The following is a 27,025-nucleotide window of genomic DNA, read 5'->3' on the forward strand; positions in this document are numbered from 1 at the left end:
CTTAACCGATGATTAAGTGACAAACAAGACACGATTATCATTGATTTGACGTAAACAATTGTGCTGAGCAAGCCTTTATAATTAATACACCAAGCCACGCAAAATTCATAGTTTAAGACAAAAAAAAACTTACATTTACTAATATTATTATTGATTTGATATAAACACGTATACATTATTTAACCAGATTGAGTAACAAACTAGACACGGTTATCATTAATTTGATGTAAACAATCGGTGCGACTAGATTTTTGTATTTAATCCATCAAAGCCATGCAATCGTCATCGTTTTCGACAAACAAAAAACTTACATTTTCTCCTATCCATCAAAGCTTTCCCCCAAGCAAAGCAGGAAAATATAAGATGTTTTGCCAGAGGAAGAGAGGGCTTGCAATGCTGTGGTTACATTAAGGAAAAATTATGTTTGTATTCTCAACATATCTAGACAGAACTCTTCTAACATTTAGACAGAACTTTTCACTTTAAATTTACATAACTTCACCAAGAAAGTTACACAGCCTTAAACGCAACAATCATCGCCCAGCAGTAATTCAAACATATCTTTAGGTGTAAGAAGAGTTGTTCCGCCTAAAATCAATTCAACTTCAGGCCTGCTGCTCTCGGATAATGCTTCCTGAGCTTCCCGAACCTATTAATACAAGAAAGAGGGACTGTTATTTTTTCGTAGAAACGAGCATGAACTGTACATTGTACTTCAAGTGAAAGAGAAAGGATAACAGTGTTTTGATAGTCTTTTTCCTTTATTAACTAAAACATCTTAATCTTTGTTGCATATGTACATCGCAAATTCATTAAACCAATACGAAAGCGGAAAAATGCAAGGTTCAGGAAACAGAAGTACTAAAAAGGCACTGAAGAAGAGTTCCAAGGAAAACAAACCTCTACACCATTTATGCCCCCCACAACAAAAACTAAAATAACATCGTGATCTGCCAGACTTGGTTTCGCCTGCAAAGTCCAGAATCAAATCAGCAACTTACGCTAGGCCATGAGAATTATTCACTTTTTTTCAGAATAATTTTTCACTTTATTTCAAAATCAGTGTTTGGTTATAAAATTTCCAAATCCAACTTGGAGTTGGATTCCAATTTGGAGAAGTGCTCCAAACCTGTTTTCCAACTCCATCTTCATAAATTCCAAATAAAGTGCTCTATTCTCTCCTTTGCAAAAAATACAAACTAACACAACTCCATCTTCAACTCTTAACTTCATAAATTCCAAATAAAATGAAAACTATTTGGAATTTATGGCCAAACGCCTAGACTAGCAAAGAAATTATTGATATCTAATTGAAGCATACCTGCCCAAGGCCGAACCTCCCAAACCCGCTTTTGAATAGTCGGCCAACAGTAGATGAATGATACTCTAAGCCAGGTACTTCATACTTAGCCAGCACTCTCGATAGCACTTTATAAAGCAGTCCTTTGTTTGAGTAAGGATCATCATTGAACTTGCTCAGAGCCTGTGACCACTCTCTGAATGAAATATTCTTTTTTAAGCTGGACAATTTGTGAAAGAATTTGAAAAGACTATCCACCCTATCACGTAACTCCAACTTTAATTGCATGTCATCATACACTTGCTCTTTTCTTTTATCTTTTCCAGAATCTTCATCACCCCAACTGCCCCAGTCGTCGTCAAAATCAATGCTTTCAGTATTAGAAAGATCTTCCTTCTTTTCTTCTGATTTTCTGTTAAAGTTGGCTTCAAGATCCTGAGTTAAACCTTGCAGAAACTTTAATTTCGCAACTGTTGGGTTCTCAACAATCGCATCAACAATTGCTTCTTTCATAAAATGTTCCTCTTGCCAAGAGAAAGGACCAACAGTCCCAGAAGATGGGAAATTCTCACCTGCCAATATATATCCAACAACTGTGAGTAACAGAGCATCTTGTAGAGTAAGAAGCCCCATCTTATTATTTCCCAGTGAACTAACTAAAGCACTTTTATTTATGAGATCACTAATTTGAGCAGCAAGACTTTGGCTTGTGTCCCCAGCATTTACGTTCAGTATCTTCTCAGCACTATTAAATGCATCCCATTTAGCACTATGTGATTCATCTAAAGCAAATAATGCTGCTGCTGCTAGCTGGATGATTCCTTTGTTTTTGGCAAGAGATACCTGGCTTTTAGCTAATGCCTTAATCATAGGCTGCAGATCTGATTTTGAAGCATAACCAGGACGGATTTTTGCGGTCAATGATATATTTTCACGCCGTAAACTTTCCTGCAGCCATTTCTTGATCAGCACAGCCCCGTCTTTTGTTCTTCGCTCTAGTATGGCTTCTAGGTACTGTGTTCCATGAAAATTTTCAGTAGAGACAAAAGAACCACAAAGAAGGTCACTCTGAAAATCTTGTGAGGACATGTCACCACCAAGTTTAGCGCTAAGATTCACTAAATCAGCCATTTGAGAAGTTGCGTCTCTTGAATTCCAACCACGGAGAAATGCTTCAACACTTTCCACCAGCTTAAAGTTGTCAGGACTTGAAGTATCCTCTCTTAGGAAATTATCGAGTGGTATCTGAACAGTGAGGGGAGAACGTTGCAAGTAAGTAGGGCCAAGTTTAACCTGGCTTTGGGAGCTTTTAGCTTGACTTAAGGACGACATCCGTTCTCTGTGCGGCAATGATGACAACATTCGATCCACAAGGGAATCCCCATGACAGCATGGAGTAAGAAGGTCAAGTGTGCGGTCAATAAGTAATAGCCCTGCAGATCTCTTACGTCGACCAACATCATAAAGACTTGACATGTCTGTCAGAAGCTTTCCAACAGTTTTTGAAGTATCACCCAGGGAAAATATCTCAAGTTTCAGGTCCATCTACAAATTGAATATATTAGCTTTCAAAATACAGGCTGAATGAGGCAAAAAACCAAAAGAGAAACATATAGATAATACAATTGCAATTCAATGTATCAGTTGTTCAAAAGTCATATTAAATTATTGCGATACATTTTACTTTCTAAATAACAATGTCCCCCTATTTACCTTTTATTTCCACAGAAAGCCTTAACATCGAGTTTATCCTCTTCTTTTTTTAAAGCAAAAAGGTCCGAGCTTGCTCCTATACTGTTAGAAATTGCTCAAGTTTTTCCTCCGTTTGACTTTTGGTCCATTCATACCCTTACCATTAGCAAATTGTCTCATACTTGTTCTGGCCACTAACAGAGCTCCAAGCCTCCAACATGAAATTGGTGGGCTCCAGGTGTCCAAATTTACCCCTCAATTGACTATGGTTCAACTTACCTTCAGATTGGAGTTCCATCAGGGTCAAGGGCAAAAAAATGAGACTTTCCTGACGTCGGGGTAAGATTAGACAAAAAATCTGACAGACGGAAAAGTTGCTCAATGTCGGATAATACATGGCAGTATTTCCCTTTTTAAATAAAAAACATCCACTTTATCTTTGATTTGTTACTATTAATTTAATTCATCTTGTACATTAAAATTAAATATTCAGCAGAAAGCAGGCTTGTACCAGCATTTTTAGGCTTGCATAAGCATATCTACGGATATACACTTTTTTTTTTTTTTTGAAACTGGTAACTAACACTTTTTTTTCTTTTAGGAATTTCACCAATTTTCAACTTTATAGCTAAATAATCGTTCACTAAATCTAACAACTGCTGTTTTTGTTTATTATGTCTTTTTTTTTTTTAATCTTGTTTTTTGATAGGTATCCTACAACTACTGTTCTTTACATGTATGTGTGTGTGTGGGTGTATTAAGAAAATTACCAACTATATAGTACTTTTGTATATTCCAGTTAATATTCAATACATATTAATGGCCTGTGCATTGCAGAGGTTTGTTCCAAGATAGAGATAATGCCATCCTAAACACATGTTAGTGAGAAGGTCTAATCATATTTCACTGCTATTGTGGATAACAAGGCTGCCAATTGCAAGATATCATTTTTATTTTCAAGACACGAATCATGATAGAAGAGAACAATAAAATCGGTACAGAAAATTTCAGACAAGTGAAAGCATGATTACCTTTGTCGCCAGATGATAAAGAAATTGAGCTGTAAGAGTTGCCCCAGGAGGGACATCCTCACCATCAGCAGTTGTCCCAGTACTTATTGGAGGTAACCCAAAGCTTAAAGAGTTATCATGTTCAGCGGATAGGTACGCTTCAGCAACTGATCCTTCTGAAGGCAAGACAAAGAATCTAGGTGAAAAAGGACACAAGACCAAAGGGAAGTGGTGCACAGAAACTTTGAACTTTTTCCGTACATCTTCTCTCCGGTCAATTACACTGTCTTCATACAAATTTTCTGCACTTGCAACAGAACTGAAATTAAGAATTTCCTCTTCACTGGTGGTTAATTGTGACAATCCTTCATCTTCAGCGGACGTACTTTCGTTTACTGTACTTTCTCCAGCATGACTAGAGTTCATCTGAGACTTTCTGGCAAGCTCCTCGTAATCTTGGACAAGCAAAGATTCATATTCACGATATGCATCCGGTCCTAAAGGTGATTCAGGATATGCTGAGTGACCTGTCTGAAATAAGTGAATTTGAACATACACTTAAAATGAGGTAAACATAAGACATTGTAGATTGATCGTACAAGAAGCTAATAAATGACAATTTCCAATGTCCATTGGGTGGGAATGTCAATGACATACTTAAGCCCTGACATATACCAGTAAAATAGACAACCTCGAAGTCATTGCAGTATTAGTCCAAAAGTACTAGACTAAACTTCTCAAAAACAGATAAAGAACTTTCAGTTCACGATGCAGCCTTCTTTGATTGAGATGTTTCTATTGGTGAACAGAGAGTATTTTGATATGAGAAGTTACTCCAGTGCCGGTATTGAACTTATTTGATACCAAAGTGATACATTAGTTTCATCAGTGTTTTTTAATGACCTATGTTCGCACCTAATAGGAAAGTGACACAATGATTACAAAGAGACAGACCATCAATAGCATGAGATAGGTCCAAAGAAAAAGAAGTTACCCTGGCTATAAGTAATTTTCCGTTAAATCTGGTAACTAACTTGAAAACACGGCCTTAGACGTAGTCTAACACTGAGTTCAGTAAGAATAAACAAATTAAGACATAATTATGTTGGCCGGCAGATCTTATCCAGAATGGAGAAGCCATTCGTGGGTGAAATGGAATGCCTTCCATTGAACCTTCTCAATCCATCCTGTATTCTCTGCCGAACCCCCTAAGTGAAGGTAATCCGCTTAGTACCTTCACTTAGCTGTGCTCAGAAGCTTTCTTTTGTCCTACTAAGACCAAGAGGACGAGCTAACCTTGGCCATAGCATATATATTTCAAGAATAATATGACTCCTTTCATTCACAATCAGAGTACGTAAAGACAACTATATCTTCAGATAACATCTAGTAATCTCGCCTTCAATTGATTTATTCTTGTGTTTCACTTTTTCTTTTTAGGGAACAGGAAAGAGGGTAATCTGCATGAAATGCTGGACCAGCATACATATACAAGTTTAGAAACTCTTACAGTAAGCTATTCTATCTTCATAGAGACACATATACTGAGTACCAACCAGGAAAGATCTGCATGTCTCCCATTTTTTCCAAAAGCTTAAAAATTGATTCAGACGTAATGGGTGGATATATGTATATTTCTTTTCAATGAAGAATAACGGGTTGATGTAGTAAGAGGAAAAGCAAAACATCATCAGGTAATAAAACCAATATATATCAGGTTATCGAATTTAATGAGTAGAAAATCTCATCTTGAGATGTTAGAGTCCAATATGTTTCGCGAAATACAACCAGATACTTTCATTTCATTCAGAAAACAAATAGTATGATCAAATTTTCAGAAACAAAAATTAAATATATAGAATGAAGAACATTTTATCTACGGGCACAAAAAGTACCTCTGAAATGCATGTAAATATAGCACAGCTGCACACAGTCTGAAGTTCAGTCAGGCAACGTAAAATGTATCTATGAGCATCACTTAGGAGACGTGACGTGATGACAACAATTTTCTTTGAAGGCCCAGAAGTCGAATTCCAATCAACCACCTACAAGGAAGAATTGAAGACTGGTTCAAACAAAAGGTAGACCAAAAACTGGGGAAAAAATTAGAAACAATGTTGAGCTTACAGGTCTTTCAGTCCAAAATACAGCTCAATGTTTTCTCTCTCCTTTTATTTTTGGGGTGTGTGTGTGTGTTTTTTTTGGGGGGGGGGGGGGTGGGGGTGGGGGTGGGGGTGGGGGGTGTTGACTGGGTTAAGCCTACAACTTATTTTTCTCAACTTTTAATGAGGGCTTTCTTTATCTTTTCCACAAAGCAATTCTTAACGAGAGTTAGGAATTCTTCATGAGATTTCAAACTAAATATTTACAACGATGTTACATTTAAGACACAAGATATGCAGTTTTCAAACACAAATTACTTCTCCTGACGTGGAAGCACATTAACGCTTCCTTTTTCAATGTGAAGTGAAGCTACTAGCCCTACTACTTATGGTACACATCTGTGATTATGCAACTTAAACTATATCGTGGTGTCAGCTAAAGAGAATTCACGCAACAAATTCCAACTCAACTAAAATAAGTATAACAATTGATACCTTATCGAGAGGAGACATTTTCTCCAAGCTGCAAATGGCATGTGCACCAAGCTCCAGAAACAGAGTGAATGCTCCAAGAATTTCAAAGCTTTCAGTACACCCTGCATCCAGATAAATTATGGCATCTCTAATTTCATCTGATATCTGCAAAAAGATATAGAAAAAGATTTTAATTGGATTATTGTTCCCCAAAGTTCACGAGAAAAATCAAGTTCCAACCGTTCACCATGCTGCCTTAAAAAAAAAAAAAAGTTCCAGTGACTACACAAGTACAGGAGTGCCTTTTGCTTATTACATGGATTAGTAAGGGGAGGACTAGCTCACTTGGTGAGATCCCTGCCTCCCACAGTTGAGGTGGAGAGTTCAAACCCCATCAGTAGTGATAGCATTCCCTCCCCCTTTCCTCCCGTCCCACTCCCCCGATGTAATAAAATAATTTATTTTTAAAAAAAAGTAGAGAGGTGAGAAAAATCAGAGGACATATAACACATAAATAGTACTCAACTATTTTGCCTCCTATAAAAGTAGAGTTGAATAATAGTTCTGTAAATTTCTGGATATTTTATTAGCAGAGAAGGTAAAGAGATTAAAATTATAATAACAATAACAAGAACAACAATTACTACGCCTCAACTCCGAACAAGTATGGGTCGGCTATATGAATCCTCGTCGTCCATGTTGCTCCATTTAAGTTTATCTAAGTATGATATTACATAAAATAATATTAAAAAATAAATTAAGAAGCACTATAAATAATATTTTCTACTAACATATATAAATTAGTGACAGAACTAGAAGACTCCTCGAAAATATTGGCCCTAAGTAAACACACTAACATGCCTAAAATTTAATACCAAATAACTTGTATCACCTATATAGATCTTTTTCTTCCATTGAGCCTTATTTTTCGAAAGTCTGCATGGCTCCCAAGAGATTGTAGATCTTTCAAGACAAGTTCCTTTCCATGTAATTTTCGCTCCACCTCGTTCTCACCGTAGCTTCACACTTAGACCCGTGTACCGGAGGCCGATGTAGGACATGACCAAACCACCTCAACTGAGCTACGTCGGTTACTTGCACCTTCTCAAAAATGCTACCATTTTTAATATTGTGTAATCTTGTACGACCGTCCATTAATCTTAGCATTTGAATCTATGCGACACTCATTATGTGGATATGTTTCTTTTCGAAATTCTACCGGGAAAGAAACAAAATTAGATGAATATGACCTTTTCTCTTTCACTTTAAGTATATGAGAATTGGAGTTTCCTCAGTAATTAGAAAGGAAAAACATAAGTATCAATGTTGTTCCTTCTTAAACATGAGAAGACAATTAAAACAAAAGGACAAAAAATTGGAGAAGAGATTCTCACGTTTAAATATTTCTACAGATATAATCTACCATCACACATTAACAAGAGGCTATCCTTCTTCCATCTTCCTCCTCCCCGTTTTCTTGATCATAAGCATAACTTAAAGTAGAAATGTAAAATTTAAGTGTCATGATCTGGAAGTTCTCCCTCAATCTATTCTCCAAATTGTTATAAAATTTTCAGGCACTTTAACATCTATTGCATGGCTTAGTGGTTAATAAGACTGGAATAAAGAACACAAGAGAACACCGTTAGAAAACAAAACCAAAATTTAGGTTATGTTTTCCCATGCGAGTTACCTGATTGTGTTATTGGGAGGATGCAGGTAATCAGTTGGATAGTCGAGTTGCTCAAGCTGGGCCGGATGTCAATCAATAAAACAAAATATATAATAATAATAAGAATTCATCGGTCTATCGGAAACAACCTCTCTACCTTCTCAAGGTAGGGGTAAGGTCTGTGTACACACTCTACCCTCCCCAGACCCCACCTGTGGGATAACACTGGGTTTGTTGTTGTTGTTTTATATAATAATAAAGTATTTCCGAGCATTAACATTGCCTATGAGAATTTTTCCTGAATAGAGCAGAATGGATGTAGAGGAATCATGTAGCCTATACAATTTAGTTTGGGATTGAAGCGTAGTTGATATAACCAAAATCCTCATAAAAACAAAAGAAATTTGTTATCTCTTTAGCATTGTCAATCCTGGCCTACACTAATTAGCTTATAGCTATCAACAGCAACAACAACAACTTAGCTATCAGTTCCTAAAATTATTTCCTCACTAAATTTTAACTTTTCACCTCAACCTTCAAAGCAGGTAAATTTGCAAATGCACAATTTGATCAATAACACAACTGAGAAAACATTTAAAGTTTGACGATTTAAAACATCGAACAATTTGATCAGTAACAGAATTGAGAAATAATTAAAACTTATCGATTTTAATACATCGCTTTTGTTATTCCTTTTTTTTGGTAAAGTAATAAAATTTCATTAGTAAAGCATCAAGAAGATGCAAGGTTACAGATAGGTGAAAAGCTGCTTCAAACAGAAACATGAAGCAGACTCAGCAAAAACTTGTAGAAAAGCAATCTAAAGATAGTTCATCTCTACCGAACTAGAGAAAGGGAGCTAACAAAATTTAGAAAGTTACCCACACTGTTTACAGGAGCAAAAAAATGCCAACTATAAAGACTAGCTAAACACCTAGACTTTAGGGAGCAAATAGGAGTTGAGATTCCTTCAAAGCATCTATTGTTTCTCTCCTTCCATAGGTTCCAAAAAATTACTGCTGGAATCATTCTCCAGATTCCTTGCTTTCATATTGTTTTCGATATGCTTGGTCCTATCTAACCTTTTGTCTTGTTTTTTCCTCTCTTGTTCTCTTCTTGAGCCGAGGGTCTTTCGGAAACAGCTGCCCTACCTTTCAAGGTGGGGGTTAGGTCTGCGTACACTCTACCCTCCCCAGACCCCACATGGTGGGATTATACTGGGCTTGTTGTTGTTGTTGAGCAAAATTCTAGTTTTTTTTTTTTTTTTTTTTTTTTTGATAAGTGAAATTCTAGCATTTCAGGTCAACCTTCAAAGCAAGTAAATTTGCAAATGCACAATTTGATCAATAACACAACTGAGAAAACAATAAAAACTTGACGATTTTATAACATTAAACAATTTGATCAGTAACAGAACTGAGAAAACAATTAAAACTTATCGATTTTAATACATCGAGAAAAATTCTAGTTTTTTTTTTTTTTTTTTTTTTTGATAAGTGAAATTCTAGCGTTTCACATCAACCTTCAAAGCAAGTAAATTTGTGAATGCACAATTTGACGAATTTAATACATTGAGCCAAATTCCAAGTAAATTTTCGAATGCGCAATTTGATTAATAACAGAACTGAGAAAACAATTAAAACTTAACGAATTTAACACATCGAGTCAAAGGAAGTGAATTTCCAAATGAACAATTTAATCAATTAAAACATGATGATTTTAATACAAAGAGCGAATTATAATTAAAGGAAAATTACTTAGGAATTAAGAGAAAGACTTACTTGTTTAATGGAATCGAGACAACACTTAATTACATCAACCGTAGCCATAATTACTCTGACGTGGCGTCGCCGGTGCCGGAGCTACATATATTTTCCGGTGAAGTTCCGGCGAATTTCCGTTCAGTTACAGACCGAATCTGGATGGTTAATGCAGTATTAATGAAGAAATTGCACGGTTTGTCCTTCAAATAAGGTGAAATTTTAATTTTGCCCTTTAAAATCAAATTTATGCCTAAAGGGGCATATGTTCTTTTTAATCGGGACATAACTTATAGCCTGTTTGGCCAAGGTTTTATAATCAGATTATTTTGAAAAGTGTTTTTTCAAAATATATTTTTGGCAAAAAATAGTTTTTGTTTGGCCAACTAACTTAAAAAGTATTTTTGAGTATCAATTAGTGTTTGGTCAAGCTTTTAAAAAGTGATTCTAAGTGTATTTTTCTCAAAGTGCTTTTAGGCAAGAGCTATTTTTTTAGCTTCTGAAAAACTGCTTCTGCTACTCTCCAGAAGCACTTATTTTCTCTCAAAAGTTTAGTCAAACACCTAATTTTTTTAAGATAAGCACTTATTGGAAAAAAATAAACACTGTTGGGGAAAAATAAGCTTGGCCAAATAGGCTATTAGTGAGATATGTAAAATATAATACGTGTTTGGCTATAGAAACCAAATATTTTTTATTCGATGTATCCCAATTTAAGTGTTTTAATTTAACTATGCACGGAGTTTAAGAAATAAAGAGAAATTTTTAAATCTTGTGGTCCTAAATTAAAGATGTGTTTAATGTACCAAACGGTTCTTTGAATCTTGTAATTATAAACTTGCAATATGTGATTTTTGAATTGTCAACTTACTAAATATAGAGAAATAACTCTTTTTTGACAGACCAAAAAGGGAAGTAAGACACAAGTGGGACGGAGGGAGTACTTTTTTGAAATTTTTGAAGTTGGAGTTGAAGATATAGTTGTGTTTGGTTATAGTTTTTATAAAAAGTATTTAGTTGTTTGAATTTACTGAAAGTGAAAAAAACGAAATAGAAAAAAGTGAAAATAGGAGTTAAGTGTCAAATTCTAAATACAACTTGAAGTTGTATTTGAAATTTTCATGGTCAAACGCTAATTTTCAATTAAAGTAATTTTATTTTTTTTAAAAAAATTTTCATGCCAAATGGCAGCTAAGTATAAAAACCAAATATCTTTTACTTTATTTGGAATTTTGAAGTTACAGTTGAAAATGAAGTTGTGTTGGTTATAGTTTCTGTAAAAAGGTATTTGGTTGTTTGAATGTAACAAAAGTGAAAATAGAATTTTAGGTATTTTTCAAATTTCATTTTCATAGCCGAACGGTAATTTTCAAATAAAGTGAGAAAAATTCTGGAAAAAAAAACATAATTCTCACATCCAAACGGGTAAAATTTATGTCCGCAAAAATATTGTTTGTGGGGGGCAAAATTAAAAACAAGCACAAAATAGGGGGGAAAGTGCAAATGACCCCACAAACATAATCACCGTTTTTTGTGTGGATTTCCCTTCTAAGGTACTAGTCTTTAATTTTTGTCCCTCAAATGGGTGGTCTTTAATTTTTATCCTTCGTCTAGTATCCTAAGATTTTGAGTTCAAATTTCAGCTCTGTTAAAAAAAAATCACAAGACAGAGGTTTGGATTCGCAAGACAAAGTTTTACAGTCTACATGCAAAACTCTACCTCAGGCAGAGTTCATGCAAAGCTCTGCATTAAGGCAGAGTTTGAAACTTTGCCTGACAAAACTCTGCTTGAGGTAAAGCTTTGCATTCAAAACTCTGCCTGAGGCTTAACTTTGCTACGAAACTCTATTTTGTGATTTTTTTTTTATTGAGCAGGGATTTGAACCTCAAACTTCATGGTATTAGGCGAAGGACAAAAAATAAAAACCACTAATTTGAGGGACAAAAATTAAAGACCAGTGCCTTTGAAAGACAATCGTGCAAATGACCCCATAATCTCGGACCTGCCGGATCGTAACTTAGTTGGGCTTCTAGTGGGCTCTATCTTGTGATTCGCAAAAGGGTGAATTGTCAGAGTATAACCGTATTTAGGCGCCTATTTTAAAAAATAGCCAAATTTATAAAGTTGTAAGAATTTATCTATCTCAAAAATTTAGGCCGCGAGGCCCATATTTTGAGTTTGTTACAGGTTTAGAGCACAGCTGTGTATAAACATCTTTTATATAAGGTTGATACATTATGTATAATACTTCCCCCCCCCCCCCCCCCCCCCCGGGATAATGTTGTACTAATATTGTATATTGGGTTCCATGGTGTAATATTTTATGTTAGGTTGTATATTTTTTAAAATTTCCCTATTTTTTTTTTTGTATTTGTTATAAACGTTATTCACTTGATTAAAGCTTATAGATCGTAAGATATTTTCTCCATAATCCAAGAAAATTAGAGTCGCTATATTAAAAGGTAAATGACGGATTATAAGTTGGAAAATGATGAAAAATTCTTTTTAAATTGTAGAAAAAAAATGAAATAGAGAACATTAGGTTTTTAAAAAACCAAAGAAAAAAAGAACCAAACCGACAACAACCGAACCATAGATGTGAATTATATTTGGTTTGGTTAGATTTTAATAATTAAAAAACTGACTAAATTAGTTTGATTTTAATTTTAACCAAAAACCGGCCCAAACTGAAACATTAACCCTCGTAATATTAAAGGATGCCAACTGCACACAAACAAAAAAAAAAACAAGGCAATTAGTGCAAATGCCCTATATAACAGATATTCTTATGTCTTGTATAAAATTTACATATATTCCAGTTTTAGTTTGTGCAAGTTTATTAGGATATCTTCAGAAAATAATTTCCAATATCTGTTCATGCAGTATGGTTTACTGGACAAATAAAAGAGAATCACGTTAAGGTAGTGTCTAGTTGTAGTTGCTGCAAAAATCCACAAAGAGAAACTATGATCCATATATACTTTTATTTGGCTAAGAGGATATACATGGAGTTCATTTGGAGAGCCTTAGGTATCAGGTGGAAGGATTTTCTTGTCATTAATATAATGGTGGAGTTCTAAGACAATGGTTATCAAATTATTAATCTTGAATGTCAGATTGTGGACATTGATGCTGCTAATGCGAATAATGAGTTATCAGTGCTGGAATATGTTTGAGGATATCTACAGTTTTTATAAGATAGCTGAGGTACCTAACTCTTTTAAATTTACTTTTTGTTTTTTCTTGTTCACAAACCTTGATAACTAACTATGCTTATTATTTTTCTCTGTTACTTAGAATGAGAGAAGAATTCATGACTACATGGATTCACAGCCTGAAATAAATGAAAGGATGAGAGTGTTAGATTATGTAATTATTTAGTATAATATATTTTGTAATCTTCTATTTTAGGATAGCATATGTTAGAATTATTTAGTCAAATTAGTTCCTAATTTGTAGCCTACAATTATGTTGTAAATCATGTATATCAACCAATTCAAGGGAAGAGAATATTCAAGGAAAACATTCTCTTACATGGTATCAGAGCATTCCTAAAACCCTAGCATCCTAAAACCCTAGCTCTTGGCCGCCGACCCTCCCCCTCTCTTTTCGTTTTCCTATTCTTCGGCTATCCCCCCTCCTCTTCTCCATGGCTGACACCTCCAAGTTGCATCCTGCGACTACCGTCACCAATATCAAATCATGCATTCCTATTGTGCTTGACTACAAAGGAATCCAATACAATAACTGGGCTACCCTCTTCAAGCTCCATTGTCGTGCAAACTTGGTCATTGACCACATCCTACCTCCTGCATCCCCCACCGTGCCACCACAGGCAACTGCAACCGAAAAACTTGTTGCCAAGGCCCTATGGGAACGGCTGGATGACATTGTTCGGCAATGGATATATGGTACGATATCGAATGATCTTCTCAACACGATCATTTATCAAGAGGACACCGTAGCCGAAGCTTGGAACCGACTTGTTCATCTTTTTCAGGACAACAAATCGGCTAGGGCTCTTGCTCTTGATGCAAAATTCACCAACACAAAATTGGTGGATTTTCCGAATGTGAAAGCATACTGCACCAGGCTGAAAGTTCTTGCAGACAATCTCGCCAACGTCGGTCACAAAGTTTCTGACGAACGACTTGTGCGAGGGTTGTCGGAGGAATATAAAACTTTTCACATGACGGTGCAGCACCATACTCCTCTCCCATATTTTGACGTTGTCTGGTCGATGCTTGAGCTTGAGGAGGATGGCCATGCCGAGGATGCTATTCACGACTCCGATTCGAATGTTGCTCTTGTTTCCCACAATGTTACTCCTCAGAATTTCTCAGGAAACGGACAGCCCAATAACTCTGCAAATAACTTCAACAATCGTGGGAATTTGCAGAATCGTGGAAAGAAAAATAACCGCGGTCGCAGCGGCGGCAACCGCAACAACCGAGGTGGCAGCAGCAATGGACAAAGCAGCGGCGGGGGCAGCCGCACCAATGCACAGGCCTACCAGCCCACCGCGGCATAGCAATAAGGACCCGCTGCCCTGTCGTGGTATTTTCCACCGTGGGCAGCTTGGGGGTAACAGCCGTGGGCCACTCCATCGTGCCCGTACCCCACGGCTGGGTGGCAGCAGTCCCGCGGCTGGCAGCAGTCGCGTCCAGCTCCTTCGCAGCAGGGAGTTCTTGGTCTTCGTCCTCCACAGTCGTTCTACTCGTCAGCCTCGTCATCACATGGTGGGTATGCGCCCACAGATATTGATCTAGCTATGCACACAATGTTGTTGAATCCGCCCGATGACAAGAATTGGTACATGGACACCGGAGTCACATCTCATATGACCAACTCCTAAGGTACTCTCCCGTCTTATTATCAATTGAGCAAAAATAATGGCATTGTTGTTGGTAATGGTAACATGATTCCAATACGTGGTTATGGTCATACATCCCTTCAAGAAAATCCCTCTTTAAAACTGGAAAATGTCTTACATGCACCTAAACTCATCAAAAACCTTATTTTCGTTCGTAAATTTACTATCGATAATATGGTTTCTGTTGAATTTGATCCTTTTGGTTTTTATGTGAAGGATTTACGGACGGGGAGAAAACTCATGAGATGTGAGAGTTTGGGTGATCTTTATCCATTCTTCCAAAATTTTCGAGCCATCTCGCCTTCCGCACCATCTGCTTTTAGTGTCATCTCTCCTCATATATGGCATTCCCGTTTAGGTCATCCAGGGGATGTTATTCTTAGTTCTTTACGTAGTAGTAATTTGATTGAATGTAATAAGGCTCGAAACAATGTTTGTCATTCTTGCCCTCTGGGGAAATTAATTAAATTGCCTTTTTATGACTCTCTTTCAACTACTACTATGCCCTTTGACATTGTTCACAGTAATTTATGGACTTCACCTGTTCTTAGCTCTTCATGTCACAGATATTATGTTTTATTTCTTGACAATTACACTAATTTTCTTTGGACTTTTCCCATCAAAACAAAGTCCCAAGTTTATAATTGCTTCTTGTCTTTCCGGACTTTCATTCGCACTCAGTTTGAAAAAGAAATCAAAACCTTTCAATGTGACAACGGGCGTGAATTTGACAATGGTCCTTTTCATAAGTTTTGTGAACAAAACAGGATGCTTTTCCGCTTTTCTTGTCCCCACACTTCCCCCCAAAATGGTAAGGCGGAACGAAAAATTAAATCCATCAATAATATTGTTCGTACACTCTTTGCCCATGCATCTATGCCCCCCTCCTATTGGCATCACTCCTTGGCCATGGCAACGTACCTCCACAATATTCTCCCTTCTAAACTTTTAGCATATAAGACACCCACTCACATTCTTTATCAAAAGAATCCATCATATTCTCATCTCCGAGTCTTTGGTTGTCTATGCTTTCCTCTCTTTCCCTCCACACAAATTCATAAGTTGCAGTCTAGGTCCACTCCGTGTGTCTTCCTAGGATATCCTTCCAATCATCGGCGGTACAAATGCTATGATTTAGCAAGCCGAAAAATAATCATAGCCCGGCATGTGTGGTTTGATGAAAATTCCTTTCCATTTTCACAAATAAATACTCCATCTCCTACCTCATATGAATTTTTGGATGATGATAATTCCCCATTGAGAATTCAATTGTTGCATGACCAGGCCACTGCTCCGCCAATGCAGCCCCCTCCCTCTCGTGCAACTCACCACCCGACCCCCCCCCCCCCCCCCCCTCACCTCCTCTCCATCATTATCGACTGCCCAGCAGTCCACCTCCTCGGCCCTAGCTGCCCGCCAGCCCCTTTAGCCCACTGCCACGGCCCCCATGGCAGTCCCCCCACTGCCAGCCCCTCCCTTTCCCACGCTGCCCCACCACGGCAGCAGCACCCACGCTGCCAGCCCTTCACCCGCCCATCACATGACTACACGTAGTCAACATGGGATTTTTAAGCCGAACTTGAAATACCATAATCAAGCCTTAAGTGTCACCAACAATTCCATCTCACCCATTCCTCGGAATCCCGTTGCTGCCCTTAATGACCCGAATTGGAAAAATGCCGTGCAAGATGAATATAATGCTCTTATTGATAGTAAGACTTAGGAGTTGGTCCCTCGTCCTCCAAATGCTAATATCATTCAGTCTTTATGGATTTTTCGGCATAAAAAGAAATCTGATGGTTCTTTTGAGAGGCATAAAGCCCGTCTTGTAGGTGATGGCAGGTCTCAACGGGAAGGTGTTGATTGTGACGAGACGTTCAGTTCGGTGGTCAAGCCGGCAACTATCCGTGTGGTTCTCACTATTGCTTTATCTCGCTCTTGGCCCATTCACCAGCTTGATGTAAAGAATGTTTTCTTACATGGTAACTTGAATGAGACCGTCTATATGTATCAGCCTCTGGGATTCCGGGATCCAGCTCGTCCTGATCATGTCTGCCTCTTGCGTAAGTCTCTTTATGGTTTGAAGCACGCACCATGGGCTTGGTATCAGCGTTTTGCTGAATATGTGGCGACCATTGGTTTTTCGCATAGTACATCTGACAACTCTCTCTTCATTCTTTGTCGTGGAAAAGATATTGCTTACATTTTGTTATATGTGGATGATATTATTCTAATTGCATCTTCAAACTCTCTCAGACTTGGTATTATGTCCAAGTTAGCTACGGAATTTGCAATGAAAGACTTGGGTCCGTTGAGCTATTTTTTGGGCATTGCTGTCTCCCGGGACAATAATAGTCTCTTTATGTCTCAGAGTTCTTATGCGGAGGATATTCTTGACAGGGCAGGCATGTCACAGTGTAAGCCTTGCCCCACTCCAGTTGACACAAAAGGCAAACTCAACGCTTCTTCAAGCGCCTCGTATAAGGATCCTACGAAGTATCGTCGTCTGGTAAGTGCTTTGCAATACTTGACATTCACTCGGCCTGATATATCATACGCCGTCCAACGGGTTTGCTTGTTTATGCATGACCCCAAAGTCCAGCATATGGAGGCATTAAAACGCATTTTGCGTTACATTCGAGGTACGATTGACTTTGGCACACATTTATACAAATCCTCTCTACAGTCACTACTATCGTATACAAATGCTGATTGGGGAGGATGTCCAGACACTCGACGCTCCACATCGGGTTATTGTGTCTATCTTGGGGATAACTTGATTTCTTGGTCTTCCAAGCGCCAACCTACTCTATCTAAGTCAAGTGCTGAAGCAAAATACAGAGGGGTTGCTAATGTTGTCTCTGAGTCTTGTTGGATTTGTAATCTGTTGCTTGAACTCAATTGTCCTATTCGTAAAGCAACTTTGGTCTATTGTGATAATGTGAGTGTCATTTACTTGTCCGGAAATCCGGTACAACGTCAACGTACCAAGCATATTGAAATGGACATTCACTTTGTTCGTGAAAAGGTTAGACGTGGCGAAGTTCGTGTCCTACATGTTCCGTCCCGTTATCAGATTGTTGACATCTTCACCAAAGGTCTTCCGCGCATATTATCTGATGATTTTCGGGACGGTCTAACCGTTCGTGAACCTCCCGCTTCGACTGCGGGGCTGTGTTAGATTATGTAATTATTTAGTATAATATATTTTGTAATCTTCTATTTTAGGATAGCATATGTTAGAATTATTTAGTTAAATTAGTTCCTAATTTGTAGCCTACAATTATGTTGTAAATCATGTATATCAACCGATTCAAGGGAAGAGAATATTCAAGGAAAACATTCTCTTACAGAGAGCTCTTCTGATTTTCTGATTGACTGGTTGATTGAAGTACATCAAAATTTTGAGCTAAATCAAGGGACTCTTTACCTCACCATCAATATCGTCAGTCGTTACCTCGCGGTGACAACTACATCAAGGAGGGAAATTGCAGTTAATAGGCATAAGTATCATGTTCTTTGCCTTCACATATGAAGAAATTTGGGCACCTGAGGTACACATTCTCAATCAATCACACTAAGTCCAATTATGCATCAAACTTAAGTTGCTAACAACCGAATTTGATGTACTTTTCAGGTGAAAAGACTGTGTTTGCATCTCAGACAGAGCTTAGACTTATCAGCAGGTTATCGGAATGGAGAAAATAATTCTTGGCCAATTGGAATGGTACTTAACAGTTCCAACGCCTTATGTGTGTTCATCAAAGCTGATGTTTCTGATGCACAAGTGTCACTGATTTCTGATTAGAGTTGTTGCAATTATGTTTTTGGTACTAAACCTCAAAGATTACCAATTTGACGATGAAATTGACCGAAGATTTTCGTTTTTTAAACAGATGGAAGACATGGTTTATTTCCAAAAATGGTTTATTTCCTGGATGAATTGGGGTTGATGAATTATGCTACTACTAATATCTACTGTCCATTATTGATTGCTACCTCAGCAGTCTATGCTGCTCGGCCCGCGTTGCACCTGCATTGCAGTCCATTTTGGAATGATACACTAAAATTGCATACTGGTTTCTCAGAGTCTCAGCTACTATTTAGCCATTTTCTTGTTTTAGTGAGGGGAACCAAAGTGGCAGATATGGTGAATTGGAGATCTATGACACTGGAGATTTACCCAAACAAGCCCTGAGGTGCTATAGACTACATATTTTGCAGATGCCTTCTTTAATACACAAAGGTGTTAAAGCACTCATTTTCATATCCTAGTAAATGTTGATGTCAGTGGCGGAGACAGATTTTGCGATAAGGGGTTCAAAATATGAAAAAGTAAACACGCGAAGAACCCAAGAAGGTTCAACATCCACTATCTATACATAAAAAAATAATATTAACCATGTATAAACATTGTAATCTTCCACCGAGATGAACCCTCTTAGCCATATGTGGCTCCACCAACTTGATGTGAGGTTCAGCTGTATAAGATAGGACGTATGTAGCAGGACTAAGTCTTTTATTTTCGATAAGCTAACTGCTATTTTTGTCCAAAGAATGTGAATGTCCACTCTTAGTACTCGAGGCTTTCGAAATGATACAGCCTCCTTTTGTTCTAACTGTGTTTTATTATATACAACTGCCACCAGATGCCAGCAACAATTGGAAAACCAGAGTTCATTTGGCATACAAAATGAATATACTACATAGACAAATGCATTATCCAAAAAAATGACCAACTTCATAGGAACTCATCCAAATAAAATCACTAGCAGAAGAAAAAAGAAACAGAGGAAGAAATAGATGACAATCAGCAATATTTCATTTTTATGTGTATACTAAACCAGAGCATTTCATGCCTAAACAAAACAGTACTACTATATCATATGTTGATCCCACAAATCTGCTGAATATACTATCTACCTCAATTTCAGTTCTAAAATCTAACTCATGAAAGTAAATGTCTAATTCTACATCAATAATTCTTTTTTTAATCTTCCACTGCTCAAGAAATTCTTCATCCAAACGTATAATCCAAATAAAACCACTAGCAAAAGAAAAACTGAACAGATGACAAATTCAATTTCATGTAGCATATACTAAACCATATCATCCCAAACTCAAAAAACAGAACATTTTCTGCCTAAACGAAGTAGTAGTACTATACATCAATGTTTAATCCCAAAATCTACTGAATTTACCTAAATTTTTTGCTCTTACTAATACCAACTTATGAATGTAAATGTCTAATTCTTTTTTTGTTCTTCCACTGCTCAAGATATTCTTCAATTATTCCTAACCATTCAACAGAAATTGCTCAAACCTATCAAAATCAGTAGTGAAAAATGGAGTATTTGAAAGCTGATGTGCAGTTGGTCTCTCTTCTGGATTCTCACAAAGACAAGCAAGAACCATCTTCTCAAAATCCTTTGAAAACACCCTTTTATTTCGTTTAAACGAATTCAACACTACTTTCTTGATTTTCCCTTTCTTCTTGATGATCAGCAACTTTTCGAGTGATCTTGGCAATCTTTTTTTAAACCTTATCTTTTCGATTATATATTCCAACTCCTCACGACTTCTCACACGTAAATCATCTCCATAGGCTAATTCCAATGCTGTTATTCCCAATAACCAAATATCAGATTTTGGTGTTGCATTTTCTCCCACATATACCTCAGGTGCAGCACCCCATTTAGAAATACTCTTCACATCCAAAAACGTAGACGACGAACTACTAGTTTCTCCAACATTATAAAATGGATCATAAACTGATGCTTCAAATGCTAATTTAATCAACCTTTCCTTAGTAGCATGATCAATGTGAATAAAGATATCTCCAGCATTTAAAGTCTTATGAACCTTTGGATTATTAGAATCAACATGAAGTTCGTCACGTAGACCAACAAGTACTTCTTTAAGTACAATAGCAATGAAGTCCACTGGCAATTTTTTTTCTGGACGTGTAGAGAGAATGTTACGTAGGGGTCCTAGTGACATATAAGGAAATGAAACACATAAATATTCCTTAGTTGTAAAAGTTCTCATGAGTCCAATTAACTTGCTATAAGGAGTAAACCTAATACTTGCATTAACTTCAAGTTGTAGCTCGAAAAATTCACGTAGGTTCTTGTTGAGTATCTTCAAAGTGACAAATATGCTAGTCTTCTCCATACGTTTAGTATAAAGAGCTTTGTAAACACGACATAGTCCATTACGACAAGAAGAACCAATTTCCATTTTGAGAAGATAAGTATCATAAGTGTTTGGATCAATGATGGTTTGGCCAACTTTTGGATAAGAATCAATAGGTGAAACGAATTTCAATGTCGATGGTAGACTAAATGAAATTCCCAATGGTAGACTAATTTTAGAAGAACCAAAAAAATCTTTTGGTAGAGTTGAAGAAGAACCAATTTTATTTCTGTGATTCTGCATCTTTTCTTGGACCAAAGAATTAGTGTTTCAGAGAATTTGGATTGGTTTAGAAGAAGAAGAAGATGAAGATGAGAATTACATGTATTTATATGGTACGTAAAAGGCTTTGGCCGTTATGGGTAGTTATTTATTTCCCCGCGCCTAATTGGTTCAACAAGCAGTTGTTATTATTCATTCCCTCTTTTATTTTCATTGTTTTCTTTAATTTTCCACTTTTCATTTTCTTAAATGGGGAAATTACTTTCGAGCAAGAGATTAGTGGTGAGTTTGTTTGGCAGGAAAATGTGTTCTTGAAAATAAGCGAATTTCTTATTTATTTTTTCATGTTCGATTGGTTAATTGAAAATATCCACCCACCCCACCGCACTACCACTATCACCCTCCCCCCCAACCCAAGGGATGAGGTAAGAAAAAATTCCTCTTTTTTTATAAAATTAAAATAAAATATATAAACAAAAAGTTGGGGTGGGGGTGCGGGGGGGGGGGGGGGGGGGGTTGAAGGGGGCGGGGCAGTGGGATGAGGGTGGGGGTGGAGAGTAAGAAAAAAAAATTCATTTCTTATAACTTTATAAAATTAAAGTAAGAAATCTGAAATATAAAATTTGGGTGGCGGGGTGGTGTGGGGGTTTGGTTGGGGTGGGTTTAAACAGTGGGGGTGGTTGGTGGGGGGTGAGTTCAACCATGGGGAGGAAACATAGATTTGTTTTCCTACTTCCATTAGGGAAGTCATTTTTCTTATTTTTAAAGAAATTATTTTCCTAAAGAAAATATTTTTCAAAAATTTTGACCAATCGAACATGATAAAATTGGAAAATGTTTTCCTTCATACCGAACACACCCTTAGGTCTTCTATTTTAAAGAAATTCTTTGAGAAAGATGTTTATAAATCTAATTAAACATATTTATAAACATAAAATCATAAGAGATTTATAATCATATATTGAGAATTATTTGATGCTTTTAAATATTTAAAGACTATAAAAGATCATCTATAATAACCTATGCAAATTAGATTGTGTGCAAAATATTATTGATTCATAGCCATTCTATAGAAATACAGTAGTAGCATATGCTAATCCGTTCAAGTTTTCTTACGATTTTATAAAGAGAAAATGAGAAAATCAAAAGAAAAATGAAAGGATCCAAATGTATCTCTCAATTATGCGAAATAGGTTCATCCATGCCCTCCATTAATGGTTCAATCCAAATCAATCTTTGCTCTTACCAATCTCTCTCTCTCTCTCTCTCTCTCTCTCTCTCTCTCTCTCTCTCTCTCTCTCTCTATATATATATATATATATATATATATACACATATGTATACTTTTCTGGCTTATAATTGCTTTTATTGACTAATGAGAAATAATTAGAGATTAATTAGCTTTTAACTCAATGGCTTGGACACGTGACTTAAAATGCCGAAGGAAGTTATTCATGTTCAAGCAAATGGAGACATGAATGAATGATTCTGCACAGTTCAGGGGTATATTTAGATCAATTAGGGGGCGAAAACTAAAAAGGTAGCGATCGAGATTGGCTTAATTTTAAGAATATGTTGATTTTTTTTTTATTTTTGTTATGAAAAGTGAATAATTCATTTAGTACGAGATCACTTCACACTTAGATATTATCTCATCGAAAGTATTTGTAGATAAAAGTCGGTTGTCAGCTGATGGACTCATCATCATTGCCGTTTAGGCTTTGCATGTTAAGTATAAGTTGGTTGTCATTGCCTTTTTTCCCATGTTAAGTATAAGATGGTCTTACAGGTAACAACCTCCCTAAAAAATAAAAAAAATAAAAAAATAAAAAGAGAAAGTACTTTTTTTCCCTCCATCATCGGTAATCCTAACACACTAACTATAAGGGGTTATTTGGTAGGTTGTATTAGAAAAAATAATGCATATATTAGCTTTGGTATTACTAATCTCTTGTTCGGTACACTTTTTCAACATATGTATAACTAATACGAGTAATGTTATACACCCTATTTGGTATTATCTTATGTATAACTAACACATAGCAAACCACGGTATTAGCAATACCGAAACTATTAATACATGCATAAGCATGATTAAAGACAAAATTGCCCTTGAAGTCCCTCAAAGTTAAAGAATGTGGAGGGTACTTTTGAAAAGATAATTTTTTTAGAAATTATGCAACGCATGTTATTTTTAATATACTACACCAAATAGTCGATAAGAAATAATGCCGGCATAACTAATCTCATCATAACTAATCTCTACATTAATAATACACCTTATTCAGTATTATTCTTATACACCCTACCAAACGACCCCTAAGCCATGTGGGTATTTCTGGTGCTAATCAGTCCCTTGACTGATTAACCTCTAATCAATAAAAACAAATATATAAAAGGGCCAAACAAATAAATCAATTTGCATAGTTAAAAGCAAATTTAAATGTTTTCCTAAAGCTATTCATGTGAGTTGAGCAGGACCCAGGGCAATAATTCTAGGCGGTCAATTCAGGCCAGCGGACAAAACCCAAATCTCCAACAACTCCCAAATCTCAATTATTTGTTTGGTACGACGGAAAATGTTCTCTACGTAAAATGTTTTTTTTAAAAATATTTTTTCAGAAAAGAAGTGATTTTCCTACTCATTTTCTTTTGTTTGGTGTACTAGTTGGAAAAATGTCCTTTTAAGAGCATTTGCATATACACAAAGCAAATTCACTATGGGGTGTGGCGGGGTGGTGGGTCGTGGGGCGTACGGAGGGTGGGTTGAAAAAATGAGACGGCGTGTTTTAATAATTCGGAATTTTTCAAATTTTTATGGAAAATATTTTATTCTATTTCGAGGAAAACATTTTCCAATATCTTTAAATGCAACTAAGCAAGAGAAAATAGGAAAATATTTTTCGTAATACCAAACACACCCTAAGGTTAAAATGGAGAAAATTTAAATAAATTATGGCTTGAACTTCAGAAACAGACAAATAATTTGATACAATTAATTTTAGTAACCACGACAAATAATTTGAGACCGGAGTGAGTGTTAACGGAGTACATGGATGAATCATTTTTGCATAATTGAGTCGCAAAATTGGACATATTCCCATGTGGTATTCATTCATGTGACATAATAGAGAGCAGAAATATATATATATATATATACACACACATATATATATATATTGCTTTTCTGGCTTATATTTGCTTTTATTGACTAACGAGAAATAATTAGAGATTAATTAGCTTTTAACTCGATGGCTTCGACACGTGACTTAAAATGTCGAAGGGAGTTATTCATATTCAAGCAAATTGAGGCTTGAATGAACGATTCCGCACAGTTCAAGAGTATATTTGGATCAAGTAGGGGGTAACAACTAAAGAGGTGGCGAGATTGGCTAAATTTTAAGAACGAAAAAAGGGCCTAAAATGCCCCTGAACTATCGTTTTTGGTACAATAATACCCTTCATCCACCTTTCGGCCCAAAAATGCCCCCGCCGTCGACCTTTTGGCTCTAAAATACCCTTATTTTTAACGGCGCCCTCTGAAATTAATATTAATGAATTTATTTATTACGTGGTGCGATTATATTTGCTAATTTATAATGATCCTAATTAATTAAAATTCCAACCCAAAACCGAATTCATCTAAGAGCCATACCTGCCCTGCCTAAAAGCTCCATTTAACTAAGAAAAACACCCTCAATTCTTATGGATTCACACAACAGACCCATTTGGGTATTCTTCAAGCTTGTTCAAACCCTCAAATGGTTATTATAATTTTTCTTTAATACATCCCCAAATTAGTAAGTAAATCTAAACCTAAGTAAAACAAATGATTTTCCAAATGATTTTAACAACGGGTAACCTACAAACTTTAGTTCTCAGATTTCAAATTGAGATCTGAAATCCTTCAGCTTCAAAAATGGAGTTTTAATGGTTTTCTTCAACTTTTTCTTCCATCTTATTCACCAAAACAACAACTAAATCAAATTAGGTCAAACCAAAATGACCTCAAAGATGGTTATACTCAAAGATTCAACAACTTACAAGTTACAACTTTAAATAGAACCCCAAATACTTGAACCCCCAAATCAGTAGATAAATTTGATTTTAGAAAACGTGCGATTTTGAGCTTAAATCTGATTGGTGTTGTACTTTAAACTTAGAATTCATTGTAAAAGAGCTGAATATTTATAAGAAAAAAAAATCTGGGTTTAAAATTTGTTGAACACTATTGAAGCTTGGATGAACCTCTAACGAAGATTTCGAATTTCGATCTATAACTTACAGCTCATTTTGAAGTGGGTGATTCAGGTTATTGTTCTTAACATCATTATGAAGCTGTATTTTAATTTTGGAGTGCTTTGAAGCTGGATTAAGGTGGCTTGGATCGATTTTGAAGTTGAGTTCAACGAAAAAAGATGATAAACATTTTGAAGACCAAATCACATTTAAGATAATTAACAGAATGAGAATTAGGGATGTTTTTCTTAGTTAAATGGGGCTTTTCGGCGGGGCGGGCATGACTATTAGATGGATTCGGGTTTGGGTTGAAATTTTAATTAATTTGAATCATTTCAAAATTAGCCAATAGAATCGCGCCATGTAATAAATAAATTCATTAATTTTGATTTCAGTGGGGGCCGTTAAAATAAGGGTATTTTAGAACCCAATGGTTGACGGCGAGGGCATTTTTGGCCCTAAAGATGGATGGATTTGTATTATTGTACTAAAAAGGCAAAAATGATAGTTCAGGAGCATTTTAGGCCCTTTTCCGCTTTAAGAATATGTTGATAAAATTCAATTGCCAACCGATCGACTCATCACTATTGCCGACTTGGTTGACATCGCCTTTTTTCCCATGCGTTAGAGGGTCTTACGGATAGCAACCTCCCACAAAAAAAAAAAAAAAAAAACACTTCTTTTTTCTCTCTTTTTTTGTTTGTTTTTGTTTTTGAAATCTATATATAATATAAAGCTAGGCATAGACAAGGTGATGTGGCACCTCTCTATGACCACCATTCATATTTATCTTTTTTCTCCTTTTTTTGCCTTTTTTTCCCCATTTATTTGCTATTTTTAAAAAAGCTAAAGAGTTGCTCCTTTAACTCTCTTAAGTATCTCATAATTATGTTAAATGTGCTACATTTAGCTCTCTCTATACCACTCGGTTATAATGTTTTAATTCCCTATTCAATTCTATCATAAAATATCAAGAATGAAGAGCATTTTGCGATTTGTAACGTTTTTGATCACTTCTTTCACAGTTTAATTTATCATAATTACCAACAAAGTTATTGCGCATGTTAATGAAGAACTGAAAAGGCATCTAGGTAGCATATATCATTCCTATCCTCATTTCATAATTTGTGCACAGAAAGTTTTCTCCCTTTTTTCTGCCTTTATTTTTTCATTGTTAATGTTTTTGTCCTCCATTTTCTTCTTGGTATTCCTATATTCGACTGATCTACAACCCATACTATGTGAGCCTTTTCATATCCTGATAGGTTTCGTTTTTGTAAATATAATTTTTTTTGGACCTTTTTATGTGAACGGAAATGATTGTAGGTTGGTTGAAGGATAAATCACACGAGATAGTAACAATTTGCAAAACGGAGATAAGAGTGTTTTGAGGTGTTTTTTTTGGTGATGCACCTTGTGGTAGAATCTCTTCCAATTGTAAGTTGAGTCGGAAGGTAAATCACACGAGACAGTGAAAATCGTTCG

General features: G+C 36.2%; 2 protein-coding genes and 1 pseudogene across 2 annotated transcripts; 1 reads left to right on the plus strand and 2 right to left on the minus strand.

Moving 5' to 3' along the window:
• Positions 1–220: 220 nt before the first annotated feature.
• LOC132629947 (sec1 family domain-containing protein MIP3) lies at positions 221–10,208 on the minus strand. Its single transcript, XM_060345381.1, has 7 exons — positions 10,032–10,208; positions 6,600–6,743; positions 5,898–6,047; positions 4,024–4,533; positions 1,322–2,845; positions 901–969; positions 221–649 (listed from the first exon to the last, which is right to left on the minus strand). The coding sequence occupies exons 1-7, from the start codon at positions 10,077–10,079 to the stop codon at positions 521–523; spliced, it is 2,574 nt and encodes an 857-aa protein (XP_060201364.1). The 5' UTR covers positions 10,080–10,208; the 3' UTR covers positions 221–520.
• A 1,508-nt stretch (positions 10,209–11,716) lies between these two features.
• Positions 11,717–19,082, plus strand: LOC132627285 (G2/mitotic-specific cyclin S13-7-like; annotated as a pseudogene).
• A 1,097-nt stretch (positions 19,083–20,179) lies between these two features.
• On the minus strand, positions 20,180–21,322 carry LOC132627290 (serine/threonine-protein kinase BLUS1-like). Its single transcript, XM_060342557.1, has one exon. It carries the CDS (start codon positions 21,320–21,322, stop codon positions 20,180–20,182), a length of 1,143 nt encoding a protein of 380 aa, XP_060198540.1.
• Between the last annotated feature and the right edge of the window lie 5,703 nt (positions 21,323–27,025).

Source organism: Lycium barbarum, chromosome 1 (assembly GCF_019175385.1).
Source record: "Lycium barbarum isolate Lr01 chromosome 1, ASM1917538v2, whole genome shotgun sequence".
NCBI classification, from domain to species: domain Eukaryota; kingdom Viridiplantae; phylum Streptophyta; class Magnoliopsida; order Solanales; family Solanaceae; genus Lycium; species Lycium barbarum.